Consider the following 9,228-nt stretch of genomic DNA (forward strand, 5'->3'; position numbering starts at 1 on the left):
AAAGAATGTTAAGTTTCTATTAAATTACTTTCTGCAGTCTGCATTGAAGACCAAGAGCTAACATATTATCGTAAGTTTCTCTGCAAAGTTGCATTTCCTTTCATGTGCCAGAATGTAAAAATTATAGGCTTGGCTCTTAGAGATGTCAAACACAATAATTTTATTAAAAAATTAATAAATAGATTTATACTTTCTAAAAAATAGCATCACAAGATTCTAAGAGTCCTCCACGAGTCTGCAAATATTCAAAAGGCTGTTTTAAAGATGTTAGTTTTTTTTTTTTTAAAGAAAGATTAATAAGGCATTGGCATGCTAGTCAGTGCCTATAATTATCATTTTTCCTTCCAGAAGGTAGTTGGGGATTGTTTAAGAGCAAAAGATGAATGGTGCTGCACTAAATCCTATTAAATCAATGCATGGACACAGCAAGAGCAGAGGTAAATAAGCTGTGGAGGTCTGAATACCAATAAAGGAGATAAAAATTGTTTTATATAGCTACTTACATCATAGCCTAGAAGTTCAGTCTGTGTGGACTTATCTACTCTCGAAGCAAAAGCCTTCTGTAAATGCCGGACCTTTTCCTGCAAAATGAAAATGAAAGAATACATAATGTTGGCGAATCTTCTACTCTCATATTTCCCACTTACTAAATTTTGATTAGTTTGCTATTTATGACACTCTGTGTATCTACTTTGTTCTGCTCATGTATTACTAATCACATTGAATATTTAGAGTTTTAATTTTAAGGTCATCACTACCCAAACATTCAGAAGGAAGACTGAGCAATCTACTTTCTTAGAGATAGATGCCTCCTGGGAAACCCAAGGAGGGGTCGCTATGAGTCGGAAAACCCCTGGAATGTGCACTGGCACCTTTTCCTTCTAGTACAAGAGCCACAGTTAACATCTAAAGCGGTGATTTGTTTCAGAGCATTTACATTTAAAATCTGACACTTTCAATAAATAATACTACCAAAAGGACTCCATCTAGTTTTTTTTTTTTCATTTTTTTATGCCTCTTAATTCTATTCAGGAACCCTCATACATTTAGAAATGTGTTAGGAGATTTCACAATAATTCGACCTAATGACAAATAAGGTAAAACAACGTATGGACAAAGTCTGTAATATCATATTGCAAATGCAATGTAGGCAGTCCCCAATTTAAATCGACATATTTCTTTCCAAGGTTTCTTCTGAAGAGTCCATCATAAGTCAGTTCTGACCTAAGTTGATAACCACATTTTTCTTTTAAAATTATTTTTGCCTTTTATTATCAATATTTTTATAAATCTTATCTTTGTCTTCAGGGATTAGAAACATAAACTTACAGATATAATGATATCAATTATGGAAGTAGAATGCCCACCTTCCTTCCAAAGAATGGCTGGTGGGTTTGAACCACCAGCTTTCTGGATAGCAGTCAAGTGCCTTAGGCACTATGCTACCAGAGCTCCTTTGTATGTAATACATATTACTAATAAAATGTACAAAGGAGCTCTGGTGGCATAGTGCCTAAGGTATTTGACTGCTAACCAAGAGTCTGGTATTTCAAACCCACCAGCCACTTCTCAGAAGGAAGACTGGGCAATCTACTCCCGCAAAGACCTACAGCCTTGGAAACCCAAAAGGGGTTGCTATGAGTCAGAATCAACTCGATGGCAGTGAGTTTGGTTAGTTGTTTGGTTAGTGTTCATTAATAAGATGAAGTGGGGGGAAAAAAAAACAGGACCGTACTAAGTGCAATTTGTCTTAACTCATGTACATCCTAAATTGGGGTCTACCTGTATAGTAATTCTCCATCTACTCATTTGACTGGGCTTTTGGACAGGGTCTTCTCTTTTTGTTCTTAAATGTGTCATTTAAAATGCAATCTTGAGCTTAATTAGTATGTAGTGTATTTAGTGTTTGCCTGGCACAGTTGGGAGTACTGTATGTCCATGATTACAGCTTCTTTTGGGATTGTTCCTACTAGTGTCACCATTTTGCAATGACAGTAATAAAGTATAGAAATTTTAAATAATTTAAGAATTTCCAAAGAGGTTCATGTGACTCCACTAAACTCTGCAACAATTTTCTTTACAGTGGAATTCCTTTTGGTTTCTTGCTTTTAAAATGCTTAATAAAATAGCTGCATAATATTTAAATGATAAAAACTGGATTATTCTAAAACAGAGTAGTGGTTATCAAGAACCTCTTTATCAAAAATTTCAAATACACAAAACTTTCTTCCCTCCTCTCCCTTTCCCTTACATCCTCCTCTGTTTTCTCCTTACCATCCCCCTTTCTCTCTCTTCCATCAGAGATTACCAGATGTGTCAGAGCTGCTTAACAAACCTATGGATTTAGGAAACCATAGCTTTTTTGGTTTATTGAAATACAGAAAAGAACACTTTATGTAATATTAATGTCTCACATCTTTTTTTCATAATCACACAGCTTCTAGTGATCCATTTCAAAAATGAAATGGAGATTAGATAATTCAAGAAAATATTAGGAGAGTAAGGTAAAATTGTAATTGTTTTAAAAAGAAAATAGAAAATTTGTCTGCATTTTTCAAATTAAATTTAAGGTGAAAATTAATAACTTATGTTTATCTAGACATATATTTGTGTATGGAGGGTACAGAATCAGGTGAGGTAGTATTAGGTAAAGGAAGCAATAATGTTTGGTATAAAGAAAGATTGTTTAGAAAGGATTGATTATTGACTTCTGAAATAGAATGGAATCATTACTATGTGAAAAGTAAATTTTACTATAAATTTGTAGGTATAAAAATATATGTGTATTAATTTACAACTGTGTACTATACCATTGGGCAGAGGAGACTAGTTCTATTAATCTTCAGCTCACATTTATACTTTCAGGGTTTCCATACTGATAATAAGAGCTGGAAAGAGTTGACTAACACTGTCTCATGGATCTACGTTGTAAGATTTAGGAAATCCAAACAAAGATAAATGAAAACTCAAGCAGCTTCATCGACCAATATTCATAATAAAGCAAAAAGAAAATAAATAAATAAAATCACAGCCCACAAAACAAGCCAACATACAAAAAAACAAATCCTAAATAAAGAAGAGCTACTTTGGAAATAAAATAAATCACAGCTATTTCTAATGATGTTGTTATTTGTCTGACATTAGTCACAACACCAAATATATGTCATATTTGAAGTATTTATTTTGTGTGTATATGCAAGCCATATTCAAACAGAGATTAAACTACAGTTTTCTCATAGATTTTGGTTCATATAGTTAAGAATTATTTAATGTGATAGTACACAGTAATGCATGTAAGTTCATGATGAAATCTGTAACATACAATGAGGTTAAAGATATAACTGTTGGGAGAGAATTCTCTATGGGTCTTTTGCATTTCTGCATGTCTTTTGAGTAGAGGCATTGAAGACCTTTGTTTTGGATTCTGTTCAGGTATGGAACATAGAGATGAGTTTCTGTCCAGAGCATGGACAAGTTTGTTTGCTGTCCAGTGTAATAAAGATAATGTAACCTTCTGGGAGCTCTGGTGGCATAGTGCCTAAAGAATTTTGACTGCTAACCAGAAAGCTGGCAGTTCAAACCCACCAGCCACTCCTTGGAAGGAAGACTGGGCATTCTACTTCCATAATGATACTGCCTCAGAAACCCAAGGAGGGGTCACTATGAGTCAAAATCGACTTGATGGCAGTGAGTTTTTAAGTTTTCTGGAGTAAAGGTTACACAGGTTTGCACATTCTAAAAGACTGGAATTTCCAAAGCTCAGAGTTCTTAAACTATGATATAAATCCACTCTGGTCTCCTTGTATGACTTAAGGGGCAAAGGGAACAAATACAAGCATGAAGACCATGCTGCCTGCTGTGGCATGAGTAATAATGTCTTTGCTCTGACCCATGAGTCACATGTCCTCTGTAAAAATCTGTGAAATTTAGAAGTTTAACTTGTTAGCTTATGAGGAGGATGGCATTGAATTGAAAAGTTAAAAATAAAGTATACATTGAAATATCAGATCATATTATTTGAATCTGCTGAAAATAATTTTCCATACAGGAAACATATAGCTTAAAGAAGAATAATGATATTTTAAAAACCCTTCATGAGTTTAAAAATATTTATTAATGATTATTATGCAAAAGGCAATATATCATATACAGAAGAAACACTGGTAAATAAGAGAAAAAGAGATAAAAAAAAGGTCATGTCCTAAACACAATAATAATAAACAGACCACAAATAGAAATTAAGTAGATATTTACAGATACATTTTGTCTATGATAAAAAAAGTAGAAATTTCAGACTGCAGAAATTTGTAAAAATCTTCAGTTTCCTCTTCTTAGGCTTTGGTGGTTTGTGTGTAAATTTGAGTAACAGTAGTACTAAGTGGTCTTCCTTGTACTTGTATGGATATTATCGTATTACCAACATTGGTAATACAAGTACATTACAAGCATTGTACTTCAGGATAGACCTTGTTATATTCTTTGTGATGATGAATGCCATGCCATCCCACTTCAATTTGTCACTCCCAGGATAGTGGATCATATGATTGTCTACTTCAAAATGGCCCAAATCAGTCCATTTCAGCTCACTAATGCCTAGGAAGGGGAGGGAGCAGGAAAGGCTGGGGACCTGCAGAACAGCAGGATATCCAGGTAAAAAGGGGCAAGAGGGAAGGCTAAGCCCCAAGCCCCCTATAGGCAGGAAAGGGAGGGAGCAGGAGAGGGTGGGGACCTCTGGAGCAGCAGGATATCCAGGTAAAAAGCGATGGTAGGCAAGGCTAGGCACCAAGGCCGCTAGAGGCAGGAAAGGGAGGAGCAACAGAAGCCAGAGACCTGCAGAGTGGCAGGATATCCAGGTAAAGAGGAGTGGGAGGCAAGGCTAGGCCCCAAGTCCCCTAGAGCCAGGAAAGGGAGGGAACGGCCAGGAAAACAAAATGGCAGGTTCCAGGCAGGAATTAGGTAAGAGGAGGGTGCAGAGTTTTCCAACAGATAAGGAAGACAAACTTGTCCGTCAGTTTGTCATCCTGTGGGGTTTGTAAATTGCTGTGAGGCTGGAGACTGTGCCAGCAGAGTTGCACATGGTGCACAGGTTTCAACACAGCTTACATACAGATTAAGACAGACTAGGAAGAAAGAGGAGGCCATCCACTTCTCAAAAATTGGCCAGGGAAAACCTTATGAATAACAGAGAAACATTCTCTGATACATTACTGGGCAATTTTATGAAAAGCTTGGAAACATAGTCCGAAACTGCAGGAATATGAGCCCCTTGGGTCGGGAGGCCCTCAAAATAGAACTGGGAAAGAGCTGCCTCATCAGAGTAGAACCAACCTTAATGATATTGATAAAGTAAGTCTTTCAGGACCTACATGTGCTGACATGGCATGACTCAAATTGAGGAGAAACAGCTGTAAACATCCATTAATAATTAGACCATGGATTTTATGAAGTATGAATCTAGGAAAATTGGAAGTGATCAAAAATGAAATAGAGTGCATAAAGATTGATATCCTAGGCATTAGTGAGCTGAAATGGACTGGTTTTGGCCATTTTGAATCAGATAACCATATGAAATACTATGCCGGGAATGATATGAAGAGGAATGGTGTGGCATTCATCATCACAAAGGATGTTTCAAGATCTGTCCTGAAGCACATGCTGTCAGTGATAGGCTAATATCCAAATGCCTACTGGGAAGATCCATTAATACTACTATTATTCAAATTTACACACCAACCACCAAAGCCAAAAATGAGGAAATTGATGATTTTTATCAACTTCTGCAGTCTGAAATTGACCGAACATGCGATCAAGATGCATTGCTTATTACTGGTGATTGGAATGCATAAGTTGGAAACAAAGAAGAATCACCAGTAGTTGGAAAATTTGGCCTTGGTGACAGAAATAACACTGGAGATCACATGATAGAATTTTGCAAGACCAATGATCTATTCATTGCAAATACCTTTTTACAACAACACAAATGATGGCCGTACACATGGACTTCACCAGATGGAACACACAGGAATCAGATTGACTATATCTTTGTCAAGAGGAGATGGAAAAGCTCAATAACTTCAACCAAAACAAGGCCAGGAGCTGATTGTGGAACAGACCCATCAACTGCTCATATGCAAGTTCAACTTGAAGTTGAAGACAATTAAAACAAGTCCATGAGAGCCCAAATATGACCTTGTATATATCCCTCCTGAATTTAGAGGCCATCTAAAGAATAGATTTGCTGCATTGAACACCAATGACTGAAAACCAGAAGAATTGTGGCATTACATCAAGAGCATCATCCATGAATAAAGCAAGAGGTCATTAAAAATATAAGAAAGAAAGAAAAGACCAAAATGGATGTCAGAAGAGCCTCTGAAACTTGTCCTTGAGTGAAGAGTAGCTAAAGTAAATGGAAGAAATGACAAGATAAAAGACCTGAACTGAAGATTTCAAAGAGCAGCTCAAGCAGACAAAGCCAATTACTATAATGATATGTACAAAGACCTGAACTGAAGATTTCAAAGAGCAGCTCAAGCAGACAAAGCCAATTACTATAATGATATGTACAAAGACCTGGAATTAGAAAACCAAAAGGCAAGAACATGCTTGGCATTTCTCAAACTGAAAGAACTAAGGAAAAAAATTAAGCCTCAACTTTCAATCTTGAAAGATTCTATGGGCAAAATACTGAATGATGCAGGAAGCATCAAAAGAAGATGGAAGGAATACACAGTCAGTGTTCAAAAAGAATTGGTCGATCTTCTTCCATTTCAGGAGGTGGCATATGTTCAAGAACCAACTGTATTGAAGGAAGAGGTTAGAGCTGCATTGAAAGAACTGGTGAAGAACAGGGCTCCAGGAATTTATGGAATACCCATTGAGATGTTTCAACAAATGGATGCCCTGCTGCAGGCACTCACTGCGGTATGCCAAGAGGTTTGGAAGACAGCTACCTGGCCAACTTGACTGGGAGAGATCCATATCTGTACCCATTCTGAAGAAAGGTGATCCCACAGAATGTGGAAATTATCGAACAATATCATTAATATCACATGCAAGTAACATCTTACTGAAGATAATTTGTAAATCGTTGCAGCAGTCTATTGACAGAGAACTTCCAGAAATGCAAGCTGGATTCAGAAGAGGACATGGAATGAGGGATATCATTGCTGATGTCAGATGGATCATAGCTCAAAGCAAAGAATAGTAGAAAGATGTTTACTTGTGTAAATGTGTTTTATTGATTATGCAAAAGTATTTGATTATGTAGATCATAACAAATTGTGGAGAACATTGAGAAGAATTGGAATTCCAGAACACGTAATTGTACTCATGAAGAACCTGTCCATAGACCAGGAGGCTGTTGTTCAAACAGAAAAAGGGCACACTGCATGGTTTAAAATCAAGAAGGGAGTGTATCAGGATTGTATCCTTTAACCATACTTATTCAATCTGTATGCTGAGCAAATAATCTGAGAAGCTGGACTGTATGAAGAAGAATGTGGCATCAAGATTGGAGGAAGAATCATTAACAACCTGCTATATGCTGACGACACAACTTTGCTTGCTTCAAGTGAGGAAGACTTGAAGTACTTACTGATGAAGATTGAAGAATACAGTCTGCAGTATGGATTACATCTCAATATAAAGAAAACAAACATCTTCAAAACTGGTCCTATAAGCAGCATTATGATAAATGGAGAAGAGATTGAAATTGTAACAATTTCACATTACTTAGTTCTACAATGGATGCAAATGGAAGCAGCAGTCAGGACATCAGACAACGTATGTTATGTGCTGTCGAGTTGTTATGTGCCATTGAGTTGGCCCCGACACATAGTGACCCCTCCCTGGGTTTCTGAGGCAGTATCACTACAGAAGTAGATTGCCCCATCTTCCTTCCAAGGAGTGGCTGTTGGGTTTGAACCGCCAGCCTTCCAGTTACCAGTCAAGTGCCTTAGGCACTATGCTACCAGACGATGTATAGCTCTGGGCAAATTGGCTGCAAAGGACTTCTTTCAAGTGCTGAAGAGCAAAACTATCTCCTTGAGGACTAAGGTGTGCCTGACACAAACCATGGTATTTTCGATTGCTTCATATGTATCTGAGAGCTGGACAATGAATAAGGAAGACCGAAGGACAATTGATGCTTTTGACCTGTGGTGTTGGTCAAAGAATACTGAAAGTACCATGGACTTCTAAAAGAACTAACAGGTCTGTCCTGGAGGAAGTGCAGCCAGAATGCTCCTTGGAGGTAAGAATGGCCAGACTTAGTCTCACATACTTTTTTGTCAGAAGGGACCATTCCCTGGAGAAGGATGTCATGGATGGTAAGGTGGAGGGTTGATGAAAGAGGAAAAGGCCCTCAACGAGATGGATTGAAACGGTGGCAGAGATGATGGGCTCAAGGCTCAAGTATAGCAAGGATCCTGGAGCTGGCATGGGACCAGGCAGTGTTTTGTTCTGCTGTGTATAGGGTCACTATGAGTCGGAGACGACTCGACAGCACCTAACAACAACAATAACAATGCCTAGGATATTGATTTTTATGTGTTCCATTTCATTTTTGTCAACTTCCAGTTTCCTATCGGTGTGAGGGATAGAAAAACCAAAGACAACTATTATTTTGTAACATGCTGTTGTTGTTATGTGCCATTAAGTTGGACCCGACTCATAACGACCCCTCCTTGGGTTTTCGAGGCAGTATCACTACAGAAGTAGATTGCCCAACCTTCCTTCTGAGGAGTGGCTGGTGGGTTTGAATCGCCAGCCTTCTGGTTAGCAGTCAAGTGCCTTAGGCACTATCCTACCAGAGCTCCTATTCTATAGTATAGACACTAAAAGTTACTGCAAAGATAAATGAAGTATTGTATGGGGGGTGTGCTGCAGAAGCAATATTTGGGAAACTAAATAATTTAAAATGCAGAAGTCAGTTATAAAGCCTGAAAGATTAATGATTTTTAACCAAGTTGGAGTGAGACAGGTGCTGGGTCTTTGTTAACAACATTTGCAAATAATTGAAGTGAGAGACCATGACAAAGATAAGCATAAACATCTAATAGCTCAAAATTGCCAAAAGAGAGACAATGAAAAAGAAAACACTGAGGAGTGAGACTAGAGTGATAAATCAGAAGTAGGTCCCAAGGGATAGAATGCTAGGCCAGAGGTTAAAAAAGTTACCCAAATTTTCAAAATATTATTTTCTAATTAAAGACCATGAATGTTGTT

The 9,228-nt window shown here is 37.5% G+C and overlaps 1 protein-coding gene across 1 annotated transcript in view; it reads right to left on the reverse strand.

Moving 5' to 3' along the window:
- Positions 1-404: 404 nt before the first annotated feature.
- The window catches only part of CCSER1 (coiled-coil serine rich protein 1), a 958,389-nt gene continuing 949,565 nt past the window's right edge, over positions 405-9,228 (reverse strand). Inside the window, exon 8 of the mRNA XM_007954211.2 lies at positions 405-581. Within this exon, the coding sequence (XP_007952402.2) occupies positions 405-581 (177 nt within the window). The remainder of the gene's footprint in view (positions 582-9,228) is intronic.

Source organism: Orycteropus afer, unplaced genomic scaffold, assembly GCF_000298275.1.
Source record: "Orycteropus afer afer isolate SDZICR_OR568_19922 unplaced genomic scaffold, OryAfe1.0 scaffold00445, whole genome shotgun sequence".
Taxonomy (NCBI): Eukaryota; Metazoa; Chordata; class Mammalia; order Tubulidentata; family Orycteropodidae; genus Orycteropus; species Orycteropus afer.